The following is a 26,277-nucleotide window of genomic DNA, read 5'->3' as shown; positions in this document are numbered from 1 at the left end:
TATACGTTTTTACGATAAAAACAATAAAACGAGCTGCAAAATCATAAATATCGTAAATAACTGCATTACCTGCTTACAGCAACAGAGGGAGCTCTTCACACTGCAGACTGTGCTCACATGATATAACTAGGCTGGAGTCAAAGTGAGGTAGTGTGAGGTAGAATGATCAAGAGATTGTCGGTTCGAATCCTGTTCTTGTAGCTTGCCATTAACAGCAGTTCGAAAAAAGAGTGTATCGGAGGAGGTGTGTGCTAGTTCTCACCCTCCCGGTGTTAAAGGGGCATCAGTAGTGATAGGGAGAGTACTAATGAGTAAGTTGGCTAATTGGCCAATTTGTAAATTAGGGAGAAATTGGGAAAAAATAGAAATAAAATTTAAAAACAGAAGCAGGATACTTAAGAGTAAGGTAGAGTGAGGTCACTTATAAAAATGAGGTGAAAATGTATTAAAATTTAAGTAAGTAAGATTGATTAAAATGTAAGAATTATTCCTAAAATAAGCCAAATGCTCTTACACTTACACAATGCTTAATGCAAGACATTAATAAACATAAAAAATGTATTGTTTTGAAATTAGTTCATTTCACTTTAGTTAAAAAAAGACGTTTTCTGCAGTGTACAGCTGTGAACAGCCTTAAAAACTGACTGATTTTACAAAGCAAATAAAGTAACTCTGTCACAAATATATATATATATATATATATATATATATATATATATATTTTTTTTTATATATATATTCTACATTTTTTGTTAATTTTCCTTTTCTAGTAGGCAGAGCAGTGACCAAGCCATTAGAGATACTGTATGAAAAATTGGACTGTGGTCACCAGTGCTATCACTAAGTAGAAAATAGCATTAGCATTGTCATGCATGTCAGGCAGGAACTGGTAGACAACCCTTTCTAATCAGTTAAGTGAGAACTGCAGATATTTAGGCATTGTGAATGTATAAAACTGACCAGCAAATGCACTTCCTGTTAGTCCTCTGCAATGTGCTGAGAGCTGATAAAGAGAGAGAGAGGGAGAGAGAGAGTTAGGGGGCGGGGGCATGTTATGAATAAGTTTAATGGAAGGAATAAGATATACTTGCCTTTAGGCGAATAAAGGCTATTAGCTACTCAACATATTATCCAGTCTATCCCCTTTTCTCTCGGAGTGCCATTACATTATGAGCATCCGCAGACCGAGGCCAATGCTCCAGTGCTGAGTCATTGCTTTTAAAACGTTGATTAATCATCACTGGAGGAATCCTCCCTCCAAGAATATGAAGCCTAAACCCAAAATTCAACCTCACTTCCTGTAAATTACACAGTGAGAATTACAGTGATGGACTTTGTCAAGCATATCATATAGCGTATAGTTAGTAATTGAGGTTTAGAACGGGTTTATATTGTAAATTGTAAATATTTTCTGCCTGGTTTAAACAGCAGCAGAGCTTCTGAATATATCTACACTGATGGGCGTGGTGTTCTGGTTTATGAAATGAGGTGTGTTCAGGTACATTTCTGGAGTTTTGCTTGTTTATCTTGGCAACAGAAAACACAGGAGCTCCACTGACTGAATAAAACCTAGACAGATGCCAACAGTCAGATGTTCATTGCTATCTCGGCAGTGAATTGTCAACACAGGTGCATCAGGTCAGTTTCTTCTGCTGAGAAGCGTTGGACATGTCCAGGTAGATGCGCCGTTAACCGTTAGAACCCGAGGGACGGCTTTTACGTCCAACTTAATTACTCAGGAATGTCTTACCGCATCAGTGTAAATCATATATGGTTAGAAAGGGCGGAATGTATTTGCTTAAAAATAGGGGTAAAGCATCTTGCAAGATATCCACTGGGAAAAACACCTTAAAAATAAGATCTCCGTCCAATTTCCTTGGTTTATTCTTCCAATATAACTATATTTATTTGCTCAAAACTCATATACACTCTAGTTTAACCATTTTTGAAAATATATCTTATTTGTTAATATATTTGAAGTCTATACATTCAAAAATTCAAAAACAGGCGCTTGGTAAAATTTTGACCAAAACATGATCAGTTCCAAGGAAAATATAACAATTCTGCTTCCTTTTACATTTTAAATGATGATATATTTGAGCAGCCGTATGTCTTCTGGAGTAAAAGAGATCAGGGCATGTGTCTGTCTGATATAATTACTGTGTTATAAGACCTGAAACTGAAAACAAAAACTGAGAAAAAACACATTAATTCTATCTAAAAATAGACAAATGTAGCAGTGAAACTGTGATTCTTTGATATACCATGGGAGTATATAGGCAGAGTTGAACACTAAATGTATTTGATTAAAAATAGAATGATTTAAAAAGGTAACTGTGGCCCAAATGTGCATATATTGTGTATAGTGTATGGTTAGCATAAGCTAAGCTAACGTTTTAACTAGCATCTGTTTGTTTTTCCGGTGTAAATTTCACTCACGCTAGGCTTAAGTAGCAACTGCTTAACTACATTAGTGATTAGAATAGCACTGCTGAGGTATCACTGTGGCTAAATGTATGGCTATTATTGATTACAGTAGCACCGCTGAGGTAAATGTATTGTGCTTTGTTGCTGTGTCAATGTTCGATATCTGGCCGAACGTTCCGTTTTGTTTGTTTTGTAAAGAAACTTTTGATTTTGGTGGATCCCCAGGTTTGTTCTGTGCAGTTCAGTTGCAGTATATTTATATATTTATATATTTATTCCAGAAGCAGACAGTGATCTATCTGCCCGAGCTCTGCTTCTCCCACTGAGAGATATTACCCACCAGCTTCAGCTCACAACCTGCTCCATCTTTCCCTGCTGTAACTGCAGTGCTGCAAATTAAACCCCGCCCCCTAGATGTTGCATGCATCACAAGGGACCTGTGGACACGCCCATTTTGTGCAGACCTTTGATTGCATTCTTCTGTCATTTATTACCTAATTTTTAAACAATTGCACATAAGACAAGATAAATAAATAAATTTTTTTGTGACTTTTCTATCCCATTAGGTTTTATGGGAAATGAGACATAAAATTTACAATGGCTGCAGTAAAGCACAGAGGCGGAACTAGCCTTACTTACTTATTTAGTAGCCTCCCCCCCTTACCCCACAACAATCATGTCTCAGACCACCTTCATTGAGTTTAGAGTGCAGCTTAAAGTACTAGAAGCAGAGCAGATCTTAACTCTTGAGAGGGGTATCTGGTTAGTGTTCTGATTATTCTCACTGTACTGGGCTGAATGATGGTTAATTTTTCTTAGTTTAGTTTTTTTTTTTTTTAGTTTTTGTTTTTGGCTGAGTTTACCCTTTTGCCCATTTACCCTTTTTATTTCATTTATTTCATATATTTTATTTTCTGTTTTATTTTATTTATATCATTTGCCTTCTTTATAATCCTGGTGTTATGTGTAGCAATGTAATTATTTAATCCTCTGTTTTATTATTTGTGTTTGTTGTCTTTTATTATTTTATTGCTTTGGAATTTATGAATTATTTTATTTCTTTTTAATTAAATACTTATATTGTTTGCTTGGTTTTCAAATGCTTTTACCTTATTACCTAATTTTTAGGTAATTGTCTTTATGATGTTCCTTATTTTATCTTACCTGATTAAATACTTGTTTTTAATTGTAATTAAAACAAAATTAGTCCCTATAAGTTGTAAATGCTCGGCTGTTTTAATGATGCTCACTCTACTGGACTGATTTATAAAACCCTTGAGAGGGTTATCCGGTTAGTGTTCTTATGATGCTCACTGTATTGGACTGTATTATAAACTCTTGAGAGTGGAATCTGGTTAGTGTTCTGATGATGCTTACTCTACTCGATTAATTTATGAACTATTGAAATGGGGTCAATGGTTAGTGTCCTGATGATGCATACTCTACTGGACTTATTTATGAGTTCTTGAGATGGGTTTCCGGTTAGTGTTCTGATTATTCCAGTGTTCTGGGCTGAGTGAAGTTCTCTCGAGAGGGATATCAGGTTATTTATTGATTTTTTCTATTGTTTATGTAAATGTAGTCTGATTGACTATGTTTACACTGTCTTAGAATGATAAAAATCAATGTAAATTCCCTTTTCCCTGCGTTTTCTATAAAGTATCTACAGCTGCAACACTTGAGCGTAATTATTTGGCCGTACTGTAAACAGCCCTAGTGTTACAGGCCGGTCAGCAGGGCTAATAGCTTCATTAACGTGAACTGTATGTCCAACAACAGCAGGCTATCTCCTGGGGTCACAGTGACCTCAATTTGTAATTGCTTGGCCATGTGAACCATGTTGGCTCGAGCAGGACTTGCCAAACACTGGAAGGATATTTCGTCATTATGTTGGAAGGTCGTAGCTCACTCATTTAGCCAGCTGCTAATAGCTAGCGCTGCTGTTCTGTTATACAAGACTGTTACACATATTCTCACATACTGTATATCCGCCGAATCTGTGCCGTTTCTGTTCCTAGGAAATTACATGTATAATTGTACACACAAAATAAATTTAAAATACATTTTATTATTAAACATAGTGTCTTGTACATTGACTTGATGGTAAAAGTAAGATATGTAATTAAATACATTACTAAAAACTACTTAGTACACTGAAAAAATAGCATTTTTTACCTGTCCCCAGTCTTTAACTATAAACTTTACCATTAAATATACTTATTTATTATTTTTTTGCATTGCTGTGTGACTCCAAATCCAACAAGTTCCATCTATGCTTTAAAAATATATATTTTTTTCATAATAAATCCATAATATTTAGGTCAAAATATACATTTTAGTTTTTTATCTCTTGTGTTCTTTGGTTTCACTCAGTCCTGTTACTGTAACACATTATCCTGATCATCTGAACCATCTGGAACATTCTACAACAGGAAGTTACAGTAACAGGAATGAGTGCCAGTAACAGCATTGTGTTCAGTAACAGGAATGAGTGCCAGTAACAGGATTTGAGTTCCAGTAACTAGATTGAGTTCAGTAACAGAAATGAGTGCCAGTAACGTGATTGAGTTCAGTAAAAGGAATGAGTGCCAGTAACAGGATTGAGCTCCAGTAACAGGAATGAGTGCCAGTATCAAGTTTGAGTTCAGTAACAGGAATGAGTGCCAGTAACAGGATTGAGTTCAGTAACAGGAATGAGTGCCATTAACGGGACTAGGTTCCAGTTACAGGAATGAGTGCCAGTAACAGGAGTGTGTGCCAGTAACGGGATTGAGCTCCAGTAACAGGAATGAGTGCCAGTAACAGGAATGAGTGCCAGTAACAGGAGTGAGTTCCAGTAACAGGAATGTGTGCCAGTAACAAGACTGAGTTCCAGTAACAGGAATGAGTGCCAGTAACAGGAATGAGTGCCAGTAACAAGACTGAGTTCCAGTAACAGGAGTGTGTGCCAGTAACGTTATTGAGCTCCAGTAACAGGATTGAGCTCCAGTAACAGGAATGAGTTCCAGTAACAGGAATGAGTGCCAGTAACAGGAATGAGTGCCAGTAATGGGATTGAGCTCCAGTAACAGAAGTGTGTGCTAGTAATGGGATTGAGCTCCAGTAACAGGAATGAGTGCCAGTAATGGGATTGAGCTCCAGTAACAGGAATGAGTGCCAGTAATGGGATTGAGCTCCAGTAACAGGAATGAGTGCCAGTAACGGGATTGTGTTTAGTAACAGGAGTGTGTTCCAGTAACAGAAGTGATTTTTTTGTCAATCATTGTCAATTATTTGAACAATTATTTGATGCAGTCTATAACCATTTTTTAAATAAAGACTTTCTTGAGAGAAAATCAAAGGAATTACTGAACTTGCTTTTTAAACATTGCTTGAGTTTTGTAAACATCTTCAGATTAGAAACCTTGTTAAAAATTAAGTAAAGCTGCCTAAGTTTGACCAGTACATGTTTTAAATAGTAAAAAACATGTGTTATTAGATTCAGAGTTGGAAAAAGATAAAAATATGTTAAATTTGGAAGAGTTACAACAAGCAAATGGCACTGATTTGGTAAATTGGCTCATGTTTATTAGTGTATATTAATATTTTCTGATGTTTTTCACTCTTAGGCAGCTGGAATGTGCATGTGGGTCAGTTTTCTGTGTCTTGTTTAGTTCAGCAGGTTTTCACAGGCGAGGTCAGGGTGGAAAACACTGTGTTTAGAGCAGAGAAACTGAGGAGGCTGAAGAAACGTTCAGAGTGATATTTTTCCCCCTTCTCAAGGTTATCACTGGGAAGAAACGGGGGACGGATGGAGAGCGAGGAGGAGAAATGGGCCATCGGGTTGAATTACAGTCGTACACTGAGAGCAGCGGCAGGAAATCGTCTAAATACAGCTGGAATAAATGAACACGGTGGCAAAAAGAGATAAAAATCAATTTATCTAATGCAAATCTTCTGTACTGTTGGTAGCAGTGAAGGAGAGCATGCTTAGACTGACTCATCTTATTTATCACCATCCAAAACCGTTTTTTTTTTTTTTTTGATTTTAGTTTTTTTAAAATATTTGGTATGTTTTAGTTTTTATTTTATTATTATTTATTTTTTTTGCTTGTTTTAGCTGTTTTCTTTCACATTTCTAGTGTTTTTAGTTATTGCTTATTTATATTTTACTCTTTTGTTTGTTTAGTTAGGATAGTGTTTTTATGGTACGCACTTGACTGGACTGATTTATGAACTCTTGAAAGTGGTATCTGGTTAGTGTTTTGATGATGCTCTCTTTACTGCTCTGATTTATGAATTCTTGAGAGGGGTATCCGGTTAGTGTTTTGATGATGCTCACTCTACTGGACTGCTTTATGTACTCTTGAGAGGGGAATCTGGTTAGTGTTTTGATGATGCTCACGCTACTGGACTGCTTTATGAACTCTTGAGAGGGGTCGCTGGTTAGTGTTTTGATGAGGCTCACGCTAAATTTATTTTTATTTTAATTTTGGCCTGAACTCTTAAGAGGGGTATCCAGTGACAATGACAGGGTGACAGTTTTTGCAAAAAGTGGAATTTGGTGGAAACGTGATTGATCTAGAGCTGCAGACCATTAGATTTTCTAAAATTATTAGTAAGCTTTATTTACTTTACTTACTCTGTGAGCTAAGACAGTATAAAAATTAAGCTTTCAGCTTAATCACTTTTTATTTTTTATGGCAAGATGCATGACAGGGTGGACAATTTTGGTTTATTTAAGGAAAGTAATTTAAATTACCATGATATTTTACTGCGTCAGGGTGAACTCAAGCTTAAGCTTTACCTCCTAAAGCTTAATATAGAGAAATATTTAATAAAAGTAATGTAATTAATTGCTGAACATGCAGTACAGGGACTTCACGTCTTTCTAGCCAGGTGATTTATCAAGATTAGAAACATCTATGAGAAACGTTCTTCTGCTGATGAAGTTAAATGATCACACTTTTCTGAGCTTCTCTGAGCTTAACCCATTACTCATCAATGGTGCGACGGTCCGGAGGCCCACCACGGACCTAAATTGATAAATAAAGTGGTTTCCCTCTGTTGGTGGTGGAATTGATTTATCACACTGGGGTGACTGATGGCCCTGGATGTGACAAATCGAGAGGAAGACAACAAATCTCCAAAGGACCACGCCTATGAACTTCCTGAGTGCTGAGAACACGGTAATCTAGGAGAAATCTATTTCTCCATTAGGCTGGAGAAGACAATGCACAAAACGGACAGACCATGACAGAAGAAAGCCTCTCTCTCTCTCTTTCTTTCTCTCTCACTCTATCAATCTCCTGCAATCAACAGATAATTGAAGTGTGAGGTTGCAAAGACTCACACATTAGCATCAAGCTAATGAGCACATGTCAGCGTGGCTGCTCGTTTCTGATTGACCTTGACGGGTCAGTGGGCCTTGGCCATGGCGCCGCCTGCACCAGTTCACACTGGGGAGATATTCAGACTGAAGAGATGTGGACAAAAAGAGACATATTATACCTGTTTTTACCCAAGTTAGAATAGAGAATAGGTCTATGTTCTACACAAAACATGTTCATAAAGTTCTTTACACTAAGTCACTCTCACATAAAGATAAAATGATCTCAGCAGCTCTGGAGTTTGATTCCAAATCAAGTCCTTCGTTTGAATCCAAGTTGAGTATTAAGTGTAGGGGTCTGGGTCTGAGTTGAGTCTTGGGTCTTTGGTCTCGAGTCTTTAGTTTCTTGGTTGTGAGTTTTAGTCTAATCTTGAGTTTCTGGAGTTTGAAACCGAGTCAAAGTCTTGAGACTTTGTGGTTTGAGTCTGAGACGAGTCTTTAGTTTCTTGTATGTGAGTTAAGTCTTGAGTTTCTGGAGTTTGAGTCCAAGTCTATTCTTGAGTCTTTGAATCTAAATTGAGTCTTGAGTCTTAGGTGTGTGAGTCTGAGTCGAGTGTTGAGTTTATAGAATTTGAATCCAAGTTGAGTCTTACGTCTTTGGGGTGTGAGTCTGAATTGAGATTTAAGTATCTTAATTGTGAGTCTGAGTCGAGTCATGGGTTTTTAGAATTTGAGTCTAAGTCTTGAGTCTAAGTATCCTGATTGTGAGTCTGAGTTGAGTCTTGAGTTTCTAGAGTTTGAGTCAGAGTCGAGATTTAAGTATCTTAACTGTGAGTCTTAGTCTAGAGTCTTTGGGGTGTGAGTCAGAGTCAAATCTTTTGTTTCTTGGTTGTGAGTCTGAGTCCAATCTTGAATTTCTAGAACTGATTCAAATTTTAGACTTTGCAGAGTGAGTCTGAATCAAGTCCTGAGACTCTGTACATGTCCACAGGAATTCTGGTTTAATTACAGTTTTGAAGACCATCAAAAACGTTATGATGAAACTGGCACTCATTAGGACCACCCCAATTTATATTCACATTAATGTAAGAAAATACGGACATTTATTACTGGACATATTTATGTCTGAATTTTATCTGGAACAAATGCCATATTAAGTGGTGTATAAATGAATAAGCAAACATTCACATGCATGCTGTTTCAGGGACAGATTTGTTTGCATTATACCCAGATAAAAAATACAGTGATTTAATTCAATTTTATACAATTAATTATTGAGTTATTGTACATGTTAATGAGGCTGGTCGTTTCTGATTGACCTTGACGGGTCATCAGGCCATAGCTGTGAATTCCTGCACCAGTTCAGAGTGAGGAAATGATGAAATGTGGAAACGGCGGTTTGTTGAATTACAGGAGACGAGAGGAAAGTGTAGAAATGTTAAAATGTAGGACATCCCATCAGAGAACGGAGAACACTGGAGGCTCCTGATGTTAAAATAAACCTGTGATGGCCACTTGGTTTCCTTGCCTTAAGCTAATATAAAGGCTTGAATGAGTACAACCTCTTACTGAGCCGGGAAAGGCAATGGAGGGTTTATGGGGGGTTTATGGGTGGTGTATTGTGGGGGGGGGGGGTAATTTCTTCTGTACGGTTCTGAAGGAAACTAACGATTCAGAACAAAACCAAGGTTATAAAGCAGCTCTGGAGCTGCAGTAAAGCAGGAAGTGAAGGTTAGTGATGATTTCTTGTTTTCTCTGTAATGTGATGGCTGTTTTTGCCATATTAGTGTTTACTTTGATATATATGATAGTTAAACATGTTTTAAGTGCGTTGCAAAGGACAATAGGGTACACGTCTACCGCTAATGGGCGATTTATACCTCTATGAATTGTTGAATCAGTGCAGAGTTTATGCTGTGCAAGCTAGATTTGAGTCACGAGTCTTTAAACTTGGAGTTTTGAGTCTTTTTATTTGGATAATTCTAATAATAATTACGCTAAAAAACATAGTGAAGATTGTGCATAGCCCTGTCACGATAACATTACTTGTGGACGATATATTGTCCCAGAAATTATTGTGAAACTCAATATTTTTGTCATTTTAAGACTATTAAATGCCACTGACATAGCATTAAAAGCAATTATACAATTTTTTTTAGCCCTAGCCATGGTTAGCAGCAGCGCTAGCCACGGTTAGCATCTATCAGCTAGTGGTTTGTCCCACGTAGGTTGTTTTAACATGGTAAATGTGCAGACTACAGTCTGATATACTCACCTCGGAACAGTGAAAGAGCTAGCTTTGCGGTTAGCAGCTAATGCTAATACTGCTCCATCCTTAGTGCTGGAGAAACTTTACTGAAAACTCCTGTATAACTCTGTACTTCAGCGGAGTGGCTTTACTGCTCCTTAATACCTTAATACTTAGACTGGTTGAATTCATACATTAGGAGCACTGCATTATAAGGAGCACTGATGATTTTTTGGAAAATTAAAAGATTTTAGGTGCACTTTATAGTGTGAAAAATAATTTTTTAGCTTTTGTTTCAGATTTTTTTCTTTATTGACCCATTTTTTTTGTTTACTGTTTATCCCTTTAGGTCTGCATATTTGGCTCTGATGTTTGGGTTAGGCTTGTCTCTGTTTTTATCTTTGCTTTTACTTTGACTACATTTGTTGTTTCAGCCTCGTTGACTAAAATTACTTCCAAATTTTACTTTTAGCATCTCACTTGCCTCACAGTCTGTGGCATCACACAGTTTAGAAAATGTTCTAACCAGAAATTGTTGGCTGGGATGTTAAATCCTCCCAAGCCTCCTCTGATGCTTCACACAAAACACTGTTAAAAAATGTAAAACCTCCTGATTTCACTGCGTTTTTATCGCTCGCATCTTCTCCTCTCGGAACGATAACATCTATAAAACTCCACAGCATCGTTTAGTATTCATGAAAACTCTCTACAGGATGCTGCACAATGTGGAGCTCAGGAACCTGTTTCTATCTCTCTGCACATCTGATCTACAGCCAATCAGAGGAGGCTACAGAATTTAAACTGCTAAACAGGAAGTGAACAACACCACCATGTCTACAGGTACACCTCAGTTCACCAGAATTTCAGAGAGAAATTCCCACAAACCATTAAAAAATCATTCCTGCATAATTTATTTGTTAAAATAAACTAATTTAAATTCACTCATTTAAAGACTTGGAGTTGAGAGACCTGGTGTTCTACAAAAACATCAAATTAAAACCAATTAAGGGAACTTTTACTGTAAGTCTCCAGGTTATACATTTAAGTTAGACATTTAAAAACGCTTTATTATAAAATAAATACAGAACTTAGAAACCATTAAAGAGCAGATATTACTATTATTATTTGGGTGGTGGGTAGCAATAATTTCTGGGATTATATATATCGTCCACAAAAAAAAGTGTGTCAGTATGTCTTTGCTATCATAACGACAGGAAAAGTACACCTTGCGCGGCTCGAAACGAAGTGCCAAAAAGCCTTCTTATTCATTGTTTTTATCTTTAATTGTTTTTCCTACATTTATTTAAATGTAAATTGTGGCGGTCCTGATAAGTGCCAGTTTCATCATTCTAACGTTTTTGATGGTCTTTGCGGTGACTGCACTTAAGGATACTTTCAAGCTTTTGAAATTTTTCGTATTGACTGACCTTAATTTCCGAAAGTCATTAATTTCCTTGAAGCAGTGTGCTCACTGCCAAGATAGCAATGAATGTCTGACTGTTGGCAAAAACAAGACTACCTTTATAAAGGATTTACGAATGGTTATTAATTAGGTTGCAAATACTTTAAACCCATTAATAAGCAGTTAATTAATATATAACACATAAATAGAAATGGCAACAGTGATTCCACACTCATTTCTACTGTCAAACCTCTATTTATCTACATCTAGATACTGATTGTACCTTATTTTTTGTGTTTTCCATCAATCAGCATTAAAACTGTCATATTAATATATATTAATATATAGTATGTTTAACTATTTACCATAAATTAAATGACTAAGTTGCCACTGTTGCTTTCTTATTTTAATTGATGTGTTTCTGCACTTTTAAAGGTTTTTAGTAAAAAAAAAAAACACTAAACCGCACAAAAAAATGCACAACTGAGTCACTCTGGCCTAAGTGCTGCATTTCCATACTACAAAGAAAGGCGTGTTTATCTGAAGAGCTGCGGTAAAATAAAGAATAAAGTCTCACGCAGATGTTTTTGTAAGGGTTTGAGTTATTGACTGCTTGACTGAGCGCAGTTTATTGAGAGCTGCACGGCTGCAGTATCCCGCAGTGAAACGCAGCAGCGCAGCAGATCTCAGTCCTCCTCATGCGTAATTCATGGTCACCTGACACACTCGTGATTTGTATGTTTACAGAGCCGAAAGCTTCCTGAGCAATGATTTAATCTTTTAATTGGATAATAAATCCAGCGCTCTGAGTAACGGCCTTTTGCTGTGGCATCAGCTGACCACCGAGACCAAATCAGCATTAATGCGCTCGTTCACTTTCCCCAACATCTGGAGCGTTTCATACAAATCAATTAATGCCATCAATTAGAGCAGGGGTGTTCAAACTACTGCCCGTGGGTCATTTGCGGCCCGTTTCCTTTTTTGGAGCGGCCCGCGAGGTATTTTAGAAATAGAATGAAAGTTGGCCCGCTGTTAAGCAGGTTTTTATAATGTGAGATTCAAAGTTTGAACGCATTTCTAGCGCAGAAAAACGGGCCAAAGAGTCTAAAAGCGGAGAGGGTGCGCATTTCTAGCGCAGAAAAACGGGCCAAAGAGTCTAAAAGTGGAGAGGGTGCGCATTTCTAGCACAGAAAAACGGGCCAAAGAGTCTAAAAGTTGCCGTAATTAAGGAGTTTAATATTAAGAGACATCATGAAATGAAACATCAATTTGAAAAATCTAAGTTTACACAACACTGTCAAAGATAAAGATAGTAAGTCAAGTGTTTATGAAAGTAATGGTGTTTAAATGAAATAATCAGGAAAAAGTATTATTTAAAGTGGTATATTTTATTATTTGTTTTATTACAGAGTCTGTGGCCCGTGACTTCAAATATATTTCTCCTTCTGGCCCCCAACAAAAAAAGTTTGGACACTCCTGAATTAGAGAGTTTAATTCATATAGAGATTAATTACACACTCGCTGTTATTGTGTGTATTTCTCATATATTTAAAGGACCACTATGTAACTAATTTTCAGTAGTAAATTATAAAATGATCAGGATGTATCATCAGATATTAAGGAAACATGTTGAGTGAAAGTACTGGCAGCTCTTGTCAGCAGGGCTTCAGCAGTACGTTCCTATTTTAAGTTCCCCAAGTTCCTCAACACTAACTCCGCCCACCGAGGTTGCCAGCACGTAACACTACACTATAGCGATCGGTGCTGCAGCATGGAAGCTAGCAAGCAGGGCTGCTTCAGTTAAACCTCAGCTGCTACACAGCTTAAAAAGCCTCAAAAAGTCTCAAAAAAGCTCAGTGAGTAAAGAAGGAATATAACAAGAGTGAATATTGGCAGTGAGTTTGAAAGTTGGAGACAAGACCGACTATAGAGCTGCTGCTTTTCTCCTGAACAGGTAACTAAGCTAACTGGCTATAGCTAATTCAGTCAGGTACTTTATCACCACCACTAGACATGCTTACTTGGGACTAGAGCTGTCTCTCACACGGGGCACTAACTATTCTGACTTACTACTTTACTTTAATAGGGATGTTTTCTAATGCCAATCTCAGCTAACAATTTTTGCTTAATAGAATGTTTAATGAATGTTATAGTTGACATTCCTAGAATGTTCAATCTGCCCAGTTTACTGGATATTCTTAGAATGTTTTTATTTAAATAATAAAAACATTATAATAATGCAACATTGCAAATAATGCAAAGAAAACAAGTTCATATTCATAAAGTTTTAATGTTCAGAAATCAATATTTGGTGGAATAACTCTGGTTTTTAATCAGTTTTTTAACTATGCATCTTGGCATCATGTTCTCCTCCACCAGTCTTACACACTGCTTTTGGATAACTTTATGCTGCTTTACTCCTGGTGCAAAGGTTCAAGCAGTTCAGTTTGGTGGTTTGATGGTTTGTGATCATCCATCTTCCTCTTGATTATATTCCAGAGGTTTTCAATTTGGTCAAATCTAAGAAACTCATCATTTTTAAGTGCTCTCTTATTTATTTCTAGAGCTGTACAGTGTATATATATATATAATTGTTCTGCATTAAAAAGCTAAATTTCCTTTTTCTTTTCGTTTCACCTCTCAGTGACTTGTAAAACGAGAAGCGAAGAAACAGCAGCACAGTTTACAATTAGCTTGTAATCAGAGGTAAAGCAGGTAGCCCCAGAGCTTCTTATTACCGTCACAATGAACTGGAGTGGAAATGTTGATTTGGGACGTCCGGGTTAGTTTTAATTAGTGCATTTTATATTGCTCTGGAAAGAGAAGACGTTGCCCACACTCGTTTTTGGAGTGATTTTCCGTCCCGGTCTTCTTTTCTCGACAATTAATTGAACTCAACTTCACAAACAACACAAATAGGCCTCAGATAATCTCTTTAAATCCTAGAGCTGTTTCTCTTAATTCTAAAATAATAAAGAGTATTTGGAAAGCATCCAATCCCATTACGATCAATTGAACAGAAATATCCTTTTAGCTTAGGGCTTTACCAAATTCCTTTAAAGTGGGCTTATTATATCTGTTTTTTTTTTACAGAAGTTAGAATAGAAGAATAGGTTTATACTCTAAACAAAACATGTTAATTAAGTTCTTTAAATAAAATCACTCTTATTTAAAGATAAAGATAAATATCTCACCTTTATTCTTATCAGTTTCAGCCCCTTTCAGAATGAGCAGTTTAAGGGCTCTGTCACTTTTATGCAAATAAGCTTGTGCTAAATGGCAAAAGGTACAGATCCCTCCCTCAGAAGAAGTCTGCTGACTAATCCTGCTTTGTACTGTCTGACTGAAATGGCATATGTTTCATCAACTGATCTAGTGTTTTGGGTTCTGTTTTTGTTCTGTATTTTACTGTTAAAACAGTTTTTCCAATGCTATTAGCATACCCAAAGCTAGTTTGGGTAGCTTTAGCATTATTTCCATGTAATGCACCGTGATGTACATTTATGTACAGTTATTGAAAATAGACTATTTACCAATTACCAATAAATATATATAAATAAACAATTTATTTCAAATTGTATTTGTTTTCTCTCCAATTTGGGAGGTAGTTTACATGCGTCCAGCTTCCACCAATGGTGCATTACTAGATAAGGAGAGAGAGCGCCACCTACTGTACCCACCCAGAGAGAAACAGCATGATCTACTGTACTCTCTCTCTCTCAGACTCCGGATGCTGATGCTGAAACAGCATGGTCTGAGATTAAAACTAGTGATCCTCAGATTATAATGACAGTGCCTTGCTCTACTGGTCCACTTGTTATTCTATTATTATTATTTGTATTATTATTATAGTTATTATTCTGTCTTTATGCAGTTTACAGTGTATATATGTAATATATCTTGGGTCTCTACCTGCGGTTGGCGTGAGGTACAGGGCGCAGTGTGCCGAGTCAGATCAGCAGTAAATACAGTGTGATTAAGAGGCGTGTTTATGGTGGATCCGTTTACGTCATGACCTTCACCTTCCCCTCCCATCGCTGCTATTTCTGGAGCTTAATCAATGCTGTAATTCTCAGGCTCTACCCTGCCTCTACTCCCGCCCTAACACCACCTCACCACCGCCTCACCACCGCCTCACTACCGCCTCACTGCCTCACCACGGCCAGACCACACCGGGCATGCAGATCACACTGAGCAGAAACACGACCAAGCTCCCTCACCTCTTTTTCACTCTACTTCACTCTACTCTATACTACCTCACTCTATCTCTCTCTACTCTAAACTATCTCACCCTGCCTCATTCTGCCTCACTATATCTCACTCTACTTCACTCTACTCTATACTACCTCACTCTATCTCTCTCTACTCTAAACTATCTCACCCTGCCTCATTCTGCCTCGCTATACCTCACTCTACTTCACTCTACTCTATACTACCTCACTCTATCTCTCTCTACTCTAAACTATCTCACCCTGCCTCATTCTGCCTCGCTATACCTCACTCTACTTCACTCTACTCTATACTACCTCACTCTATCTCTCTCTACTCTAAACTATCTCACCCTGCCTCATTCTGCCTCGCTATACCTCACTCTACTTCACTCTATACTACCTCATTCCATCTTATTCTACCTTACTTTTACCTACTTTACCTTGCACTACCTTACTGTACTTTTCTCTGCCTTACGCTACCTCACTGTACTTAGCTCTACTCTATGCTACCTCACTCTACCTCATTCTACCTCGCTATACATCACTCTCATTTATACACCTCATTCTACATCGCTATACTTATTCTACTCTATTCTACCTCACTATACCTCACTTACTATATGCTACTTTACTATGCCTCACTCTACTCTATACTGCCTCATTTTACCTTATTCTAACTCACCCTACTTTACTCTACTCTATACTGCCTCACTCTACCTCATTCTACTTTTACTTACTCTACCTCGCTCTACCTTACTGTACCTTACTCTGCCTCACTCTACTTCACTCTACCCCTCTTTTCCTCTCTATATCTTATTCTACCTCATTCTACTCTATACTACCTTACTCTACTTCATACTACTGTATACTACCTTATTCTACCTCACAATACATCACTCTACTCTATACTACCTCACTCTACCTCATTCTACCTCACTATACATCACTCTACTTCACTCTACTCTATACTAGCTCACTCTGGCTGACTCCACCTTACTCCTTCTCTGCCTCATTCTGCCTTGCTCTGTTTTGTTTCACTCTAACAATCCTACGCACTCTACCTAATTTTTCCTTACTAAAACTAACTACTTCACTCTACTAGATACTACCTCACTCTACCACACACTCTACTACCTTATTCTACCTCGCTATAACTTACTCTACTCTATATTACTCTATAGTACCTCACTCTACCTCACTCTACCTCGCCTTACCTCACTCTACCTGACTTTACTCTATACTACCTCACTCTAACCTCATTCTACTTTTACTTACTCTCCCTCGCGCTACCTTCTTGTACCTTACTCTGCCTCACTCTTCATCACTCTGCCCCTCTTTTCCTCACTATACCTCATTCTACCTTGCAATACCTCACTCTACCTCACTCTACTCAATACTACTGCACTCCACCTTATTCTACCTCACTTTACCTCACTCTACTCTATGCCACCTCTCTCTACCTTATTGTACCTTACTCTGCCTCTCTCTACCTCCCTCTACCCCTCACAGTCTCACTGTACCTTGCTTTTCCCTTAACACTGTAGCAACCACCTAGCAACACCTTAGCAACCAACACATACTGTATATCACAGCCAAACTGCTGAGCTATGACAGCAACACCTTTGCAACCAACACTTACACCAGAGCAACACCTCAGAAGCCACCTAGCCAACTGACACCTTACCAACAGTAACACCTACAGTATATAATATATAAACACAGAAAATCTGCTGAGCTGCATTAAGACTCGCTCAGTTTTCAGGAAACTCACTGTCTAGTTTTAACTCTGCTGTCTAATGACTTTAGGCATGTCGGTGTGTATCCCTTTTTAAACTTATTTCCACGCTGAGTAGTAAGTTTGCTGAGTTTTGATTGTATGAATAGAGCATGAACATCGGTGTGATAGGCGTTTCACAAATCACATTAGAGGCAGGAAACGGCTGCTAGGCTTCTGTTGTTTATGTAAATATTTCACCAGGCCTGCACTGCACTGAGGATAGATCTTTATTTTATTTTAAAGCCGAGAGAAGAAGTAAACGGGGCTCTGTGATCGATTTTGGGAAACAGAGCTTGAAGGCTTTTCCACATTAAAACACCCCTGAGTCAGAGTCAGGCAGGCTTTAATAGCCCCCCGGTCCCTGCCTCGCTCCGTACCGTATATATTCCCCTCCCGCGCCTCTCTGTGTACTTTAATTTCAAGGTTGCATTGACAGATATTGGATGTATGCACCAGCAGTTGGAAGCAGAAATAATGATGGGACCAGTGTGGATAGAATGAACCTCTGGGGTGTTATTTATGTGTTTGGAATAAAAGGCAGTACAGTGAGGTATGACTATGAGCAATATCAGCCCACGTACGCTAATATTTACTCTAGAGTGTTCGAAAGTCTGTATAGAAAAGTTGGAATCCTAAACAAATCCCCCTGGATTACGTCCAATAAATCATTACGAGCGGAAAGAAAAAGAAGAACTGAAGGTATTATGGGTCTCGTATTTATAATAATACCTAATGAGTGTCTAATATTTCCCTTCTGGTGAAATATTACCACATTTACTATACAGACAAAAGTACTGGAACACATGATTATTCAGTATTTTTATTTACTGAATCAGAATAAAAAATACATGTTAATTCCACATTAATTAGAACCAACCAAAAACCAACATGAAGAATCAAACTGATCTCAGCTGATGACTCAACATCAATCATGCAAAATTTGGCCAAATGTGGTTTATAATCAGAAAGCAGAGAGTTGGTACAAGTTTTGGCCAATTTCTGTATTATACCTGGCAACCGGGGTGTTGGCACATGTGGCTCAGGAAGAATCCCATTATATACAAAGCAACAGGGGTATTGACACATGCAGTTCAGGCTGATTGTCATTTATACTGGGCAACCGGGGTGTTGGCACATGAGGTTCAGGTCAATTGTCATAATATATTTGGCAAACAGGGTGTTGGCACATGCAGTTCAGGTCAATTATCATATTATACTCAGCAACCGCAGTGTTGGCACATGTGGCTCAGGCAGATTCCCTATATATATATTAAGCAACAGGGATAATTGCACAAGCTTGGGCCAATTCCTGTATTATACTCAGCAACCGGAGTGTTGGGACATGAATTTTAGGTCGATTGTCATATAATACTTGGCAACCAGGGTATTGGCACATGAGGTTCAGGTCAATTGTTATATTATATTTGGCAACCGGGTTGTTGGCACATGCAGTTAAGATTGATTCCCATATTATTCTCTGCAACCATAGTGTTGGCATGTGAGTCAGGCAGATTCCCATTATATACTAAGCAACAGGGGTATTGACAAAAGCTTGCGCCGATTCCGATATTTGTACTCAGAAACCAGAGTGTTGGCACTAAAGGTTTGGGCCGATTCACGTATTATACTTAGAACATGTATTATGCTTGGTTTCACGTTTATTGCTGTATTATATTCAGCAACTGGGGTATTGACACGTGGCATGGGCCAATTTTCGTATTCCACTCAGCAACCGTGTTGGCCCATGAGATTCAGGTCGATTGTCATATTATACTTGGCAACCTGGGTGTTGTCACATGTGGCTCAGGCAGAATCCCATTTTATTCCATGCAATAGGGCTATTGGCACAAGCTTGGGTCAGTTCTTGTGTTATACTTGGCAACCAGTGTATTGACACATATGGCTTGGGCCAAATCCTGTACTATACTCGGAAACCAGAGTGTTGGCACATGAGGTTCAAATAGATTGTCATATTATACTCGGCAACCGGAGTGTTGGCACTAGAGGTTTAGGCCGATTCACGTATTATACTCGGAACATTTACTATACTTGTTTTTTTGTTGATTGTTGTATTATACTCAGCAACCGGGGTGTTGGCACATGTGGCTTGGGTCAATTTCCATATTCCACTCAGCAACCAGGATGTTGGTACATTCAGTTCAGGCTGTTTCGTATATTATTTTCTGCAACTGGGGTATTGACACATATCCATAATCCCTTTTATATCCATAGCTTCCATTTACAGTCAAAACCCTGCATTCCCATCTCTGCAGTAACTCTGTACCACACTGCCGCAGTTTTAATTTGAAGAGTAATTTTTACTGGCAGATAATCACAGCCCACACACACTAGTATAGCCTACTATAGACACATACAGAAGCTTCAGGAGCTCTGAGACAATTTAGAGTCAGTACTGGAATGAATTTCCATTATATATATCCATAAAATCCGTATTTTTCTCTGCAAAAATGGTTGCTTTGGAGCAATAAACCTGGATTAGGGCTTCATACCCCTCGTTAGGCCTGTATATTTGGAAATATAGTGTATAAAATGACAGTTACGTTCAAACTTGTACATTCATAAGGTTAGAGGTAAGAGGTTAAGTATTGCATTGATAATTTCTTTGTTCATTCAACATTGTTCTTAAGGTTTATGAGAGATGCTGATGATATTATTAATGCATTAAATCTGTGCTAGAGTATAGCAGGACATAATAATCACAATGCCATGTATTGCTAGTATTGCCATGATTTTAATTACAAAAAAATCTGGCCCCACTTTATAATAATTGCCTCTAATCACAGTCCATTCAATAACATGTAATTTCTAGCAAAGTATGCACTGTTACATATTAATAACAGTTATACAGGTTATATAATTACACATGTATCTTGTACATGTGTAATATTATTATGTGTAAATTATGATTTTTAGTATTAAACAAAACAATCACAGCCCTAATTACATAGAAAAGGAGCACTGCTAAAGATATAACATGGATTGTTAATGTGTTACAGTTATTCGAGTCATTTACTATAAATGGGACCAAAACCTTTAAACATTGTTTACTGTATTTTCGATTATTTCCTTATATTTTGCTCAATTTTGTCTGTTTTGTGGGAAATGAAAGTCTGGATATGAGATTTATCAGTATGTGTCTCCAGGCCTGTTCCTGCAGTGAGTGTGACGAAGTACCTCTGCTTTGTGTCTCAGCAGGTAACCAGCAGAATGGTGGCTGGCGAGGCGAGTGGGCACAGCTACTTGGTGGCATGCTGGCAGCCAATCCTCATCCTGATGCTGGGCACAGTGCTGTCGGGATCCGCCACCGGATGCCCGTCCCGCTGCGAGTGCAGCGCTCAGGAGCGCTCGGTTCAGTGCCACCGCAGGAAGCTGATAACCCTTCCCGAAGGAATACCCATCGAGACGCGACTGTTGGACCTGAGCAAAAACCGCCTGAAAGCCATCAACCCCGAGGAGTTCATCAACTACCCTCACCTGGAGGAGCTGCAGCTCAATGAGAACGTTATCTCGGTCATTGAACCCGGCGCCTTCAGCAACCTCTTCGGCTTACGGACGTTGGGACTGCGCAACAACAAGCTGAAGCTCATTCAGCTGGGCGTGTTCACCGGCTTGAGCAACCTCACGAGACTGGATATCAGTGAGAACAAAATAGTCATCCTGCTGGACTACGTGTTTCAGGACCTTTACAACCTAAAGGAGCTGGAGGTGGGCGATCACGACCTGGTCTTCATTTCCAGCAGAGCCTTCCACGGCCTCACCAGTCTAGAGCAGCTCACCATGGAGAGGTGCAATCTGACCACCGTGCCCACGGACGCTTTGAGCCATCTTCACAATTTGCTGGTACTCAAGCTGTGGAATTTCAATGTAAACGTCATTAAGGACTACTCCTTCAGGAGACTGTATCGCCTGAAGGTGCTGGAGGTCGCCGGTTGGCCCTTTCTTGAAGCCTTGACCGACAAGTCTCTTCACGGGCTCAACATTACAACCTTGAGCGTCACAAACTGCAACCTCACTGCCGTTCCGTACGTGGCCATCCAGCACCTTGGGCACCTTCGCTCTCTCAACCTGTCCTTCAATCCCATTGAGACTGTGGAGGGCAACAAAATGCACAATTTGATGAGGCTCCAGGTGTTTGACCTGGTAGGCGGTCGATTGGCCACTATTGAGCCTTACTCTTTCAGAGGACTCAACTACCTTAAAGTTCTCAACGTATCCAACAACAGACTGAGCACTTTAGAGGAGTCCGTCTTTCATTCCGTGGGAAACCTGGAGACCCTGGGCTTGTACAGCAATCGATTGGCCTGCGATTGCCGCCTGCGATGGGTCTTTCGGCGCCGCTTGAGGCTCAACTTCAACAAGCAGCAGCCGTCATGTGAGACGCCTGAGTTCGTTCAGGGGCAGGAGTTTAAAGACTTCTCTGACAATCTCCCCGCCAACCTCTTCGTTTGCCAGCCATCTAAGATACTGGACCACAAGGCTCTACATAGATTTGTGGACGAGGGAACTACGGTTAATTTCGTGTGCAAGGCGGAGGGGGATCCGGCCCCTGTGATCATGTGGCAGAACCCGAAGAAGCAATTCATCACCGTCAAAAGTGTTGGACGTCTCTCTGTGTCTCAGGACGGCACTCTGGAAGTGCGCTACGCCCAAATCCAAGACAATGGCACTTACACGTGTATAGCTACCAATGCAGGGGGTAATGACACCAAACTTGCCCATTTACACGTTCATAGTTACTCTCCAAACTGGCCTCATCAGCCTAACAAGACGTTTGCCTTCATTTCCAACCTGCCCAATGACAGTGGTGCCAATGGGACTGGTAGGTCAGTCCCGTTTCCATTTGATATGAAGACTCTAATCATTGCAACTACCATGGGATTTATCTCTTTTCTCGGAGTGGTGCTGTTTTGTCTTGTTCTGCTCTTCCTCTGGAGCCGGGGGAAGGGTAATGCCAAGCCAAACATCGAGATTGAATATGTGCCACGGAAAGTAGACGGGGAGACCAGTCCAACTGAGGAATCCCATAAGATCAGAATGAAAATGATGTAAAAGTTTGCAGTAAAAGTAAGTTACGGTGAACTGGGCTTCGTCTGAGAAATCCCTGGCTAGAGACTTTCTTGGAAGAGTGGAGGCGATGATTGTTTTCCTTATGGAATTGATGGAAGAATCAATGTTGAAGTAATGTTGAAGCCTTTTCCAAATATTTTTCTTTCTTTTTGCCAATCGCTACTCAGCACAGTCCATGGGGATTGCTTCTTCAAAGGAAAGTCAGTCAGGATTCCAAGAGACCTAAAATTCTTAAAAAGAAAATTAAAAAAAAGTTTTTATTTGGTAACTGTGAAGACGGAGCCTGTCTGATACGGATTATTATTATTACTGGCGAGCCAGCCAGGAGAGGGCCAGTTTTAAACCACACTTGTCTTTGTCTTTTACCTTTTCGTCATATTTCCTGTACATAATTCTTTCTGTGTACATAGGGCAATACAGTACAGTACAAAGGGTTGAGAAGTCATGAAATCAAATGTTCATGGGTTGTTGAGCATCTTGAAGTTATTGTGACGTGCTTAAACGAGTCAGATAAATGTAAATTGAATTACCTGTCTGATTTAAATCGCCAACTCTTTATAAGAGGTTTGTTTTTTTGGTTGAGATGAAATAACGATTATGCTTGACAATCATCCATATTGTAAAAGTCAAGTGTTAATCCTTAAATATGGTGTCCTTATATGGATGGTGTTCCTTTTCAGTTCATTCTGATGACAGATATAAGCCTAGTCTATAAATATATAAATATATATATATAAATATATAAAAAAAAGCCAAATGTAGCTTTGAAGTTGAAGCCATTTGGTGTTTCTGAATGTGTGGTGAAGCCAATCTGTTTGGGTATTCGCTCTGGAATATCTGACAGAAGCTTCACGAGACATCTCGGCAGATTGTTTTTTAAATCTGCTGCCGAAATTGTTTACATTTTTATTGGTTTACTTTTCTTCATCATACAGTTTATCATCTTTAATTTTCTGTACCTTACGATGAAACATCCGTAACACCCATAAGGCAGGGATTCCCTCGAAGGTAAATGTGATCATCAACCCTTGAAAAACCAGTAAACTCAGTATTGCCTCTGGAAAAATGGCAGACTGTAAAACATTAAAATGATAACCTTTTTTAATGCTGTGTCCTTTTTTTATTGCTCTCGTATTCCACGCTTCATGACTTCATGAAACCTACGAAGCTGTTCGAGATAACGGAAAGATTACTGGAATTATGGAAAAGCTCCTAAAATCCTCGAGATCCAATTCACTGTAGCTGCTGTTCAACATTTACAGAAGAAGGTCTTTCTTGTGCAAATGCTGGTTGTGATTTGAATGAGTCGAAGAGATCATAATGCTAATCATTATGAAATTTGAAATGTTGAATCAACCTTGGATTACAGTTTAGAGTTCAAACCCCATAAGTCAGACTCTGTGGAAAAGGATTACCATAAATGCATAATTTCATGCTCTGAGGAGAATGAAGCAACGGAAGCACAAAAGCCAGGTGAACGTTGCTCATGAATGGTGAACAGGGGCATTACTGGGTTACGAGGTGTCTGTGCATTACTGGGAGCTGTTGGGAAATAGAGAATGAGCGAGATTTACATTCTTCATGTTCATGAGTAAGAGATATTTCTGCTTGTAAGTTTAAAGAAGGTATAATTAATTTTTACTCTGAATCAAGGTAGGAATCACCAGAATAATCTGTTATACCCGTACTGCCGTGTGATGCACCTCCACGCCAAGGGAAGTCAGATTTCAGCACAACACCACTTCTTCTTCTTCTATTGAATATTGAATACATTGGTGAGTTGACTTTGTCATTGGGTGAAAACAAATTCAATCCAAACCAAACCAATCCCACCAAAACCAAATCAGACTGAAACAAAAGCAAACAAAACCATACCCAAGCAATATGAAACAACCCAATTTAAAGCCAACCAAGCCCAAAGTGAAGCAAAGCAACCCAACTCAACCAAACCAGACCAAACTCAAGGCAAAGCAAAGCAAATCAGAACAGACCAAACCATTAGATGATTTCCTTGGGTGAAAACAAATTCAACACAAACCAAACCAAACTAGACCCACCCAACCCAAATCAGACCTGACCAGACTAAACCAGGACAGACTAGAGAGAACCAAACCCAAAATGAACCAAACTAAACCCATCCAAACCTAATCAGACCTACCCAGGCTAAACCAGGACAGACTGGACCAAACCAATCCAAATCAAAAGTGAACCAAACTAAACCCACCCAAACGAAATCAGACCTGACCAGACTAAACCAGTACAGACTAGAGAGAACCAAACCCAAAGTGAACCAAACTAAACCCACCCAAGCCTAATTAGACCTACCCAGGCTAAACCAGTACAGACTGGACAGAACTAAACAAAATCCAATTCAATTCAAACCAAACCAAACCATTTTAATTTTTTCCTTGGTGTGAAAACAAATCTAATCCAGACCAAACCAGACCGACCCAAACCAAACACCACACCAAATCAGATCAAACCAAACCAAATCCAAAGTGAAGCAGACCAAAATAAACCACACCAAATCAGATCAAACCAAACCGAACCCAACGTGAAGCAAACCAAACCACACCAAATCAGAGCAAACAAAACCAAACCCAAAGTGAACCAAACCAAAACAACCCAACAACCCAAAGTGAAGCAAACCAAACCACACCAAATCAAATCAAACCAAACCAAACCAGATCATACCAAAGCAAACCCAAAGTGAACCAAACCAAACAAAATCGAACCAAACCAAACCCAAAGTGAACCAACCCAAATCAAATGAGCCAAACCAAATGAGATCAAACCAAAACAAATTAAATTAAACCAAACCAAATCAGATCAAACCAAACCTAAAGTGAACAAAATAAAATAAAATTGAACCAAACCAAATCAGACCAAACCATTTGAATTGTTCCTTAAGTGAAAACGAAATGAGATCAAACCAAAACAAATTAAATTAAACCAAACCAAATCAGATCAAACCAAACCTAAAGTGAACAAAATAAAATAAAATTGAACCAAACCAAATCAGACCAAACCATTTGAATTGTTCCTTAAGTGAAAACGAATGCATTCCAATCCACCCCACCCAAAGTGAAGCTAACCAAACCTAACTAACACAAAATGAATTGAACCAGACTGAGGTATAAACGCTCTATTTTATCTCCTTACTGATTTGGATCAGTGTAAACACACTACAGGGGTGAAAAGGCTCTATAGAGTGAATAGCGGTGTAGCATGGCTGAAAGAACTCTTTGTTGTAAGTAGAGTGTAGTGTAGAATTTAAGGTCGAGCGCATTACATTACTCTGCTCCTCACTAAAGGAAATGCATCTCAGTGTTCCTAATCGTTTCTCTACAGCTGTAGAAAAACTACATCCTCCAGAAACACAATAAATACTCTACTGACCTTTCCTCCCGCTGCCAGAGCGTCTGATCCCCTGAGAAAAGAGCCGCATGAGACGTAAGTGAGGCTGTATTATTGTAACACTTATGACAGAGCTATTATTATTATTATTATGGGATTGAATGAGTAATAGCAACAGATGAGTGTTAACAGTGCAGATTGGATGAGTTCTGGACCAAATAATGAAAAATAACCAGTGTATAAATGGATATACTAACAGGAGCAGAGCAGGAGGAAGCATAATTAGTACAGAAATCACAGGTTTAAGAGATTAAGAGTCAGATTAGTGTAGCTCTGAGTGGTTTAAGTGATTTTAAGGCGGTAAGACTGAAGCGGGTTGTGCCTGATCTGGTGGGATTAGTTAAAACACATATGAGATTTGATGAAATTAAATTCTGCATTTGCTCAGAGATTACCTAA

At 38.8% G+C, this 26,277-nt stretch overlaps 1 protein-coding gene across 2 annotated transcripts in view; it reads left to right on the top strand.

Moving 5' to 3' along the window:
• The window catches only part of lingo1b (leucine rich repeat and Ig domain containing 1b), a 40,213-nt gene extending 16,647 nt beyond the window's left edge, over positions 1 to 23,566 (top strand). Inside the window, exon 2 of one of the 2 annotated variants that reach the window (XM_022665263.2) lies at positions 20,590 to 23,566. In XM_022665263.2, the coding sequence (XP_022520984.1) occupies positions 20,590 to 22,443 (1,854 nt within the window). In that variant the 3' untranslated portion in view covers positions 22,444 to 23,566. Of the gene's footprint in view, positions 1 to 20,586 lie in introns of both variants that reach the window. The other variant, XM_022665262.2, reaches the window with a different exon arrangement.
• The last annotated feature ends 2,711 nt before the right edge of the window (positions 23,567 to 26,277 follow it).

The sequence above is a fragment of the Astyanax mexicanus genome, chromosome 23, assembly GCF_023375975.1.
Source record: "Astyanax mexicanus isolate ESR-SI-001 chromosome 23, AstMex3_surface, whole genome shotgun sequence".
NCBI lineage: Eukaryota > Metazoa > Chordata > Actinopteri > Characiformes > Acestrorhamphidae > Astyanax > Astyanax mexicanus.
Note: the sequence above shows the minus strand (reverse complement) of the source record. Positions and strands in the feature narration are given on the sequence as shown.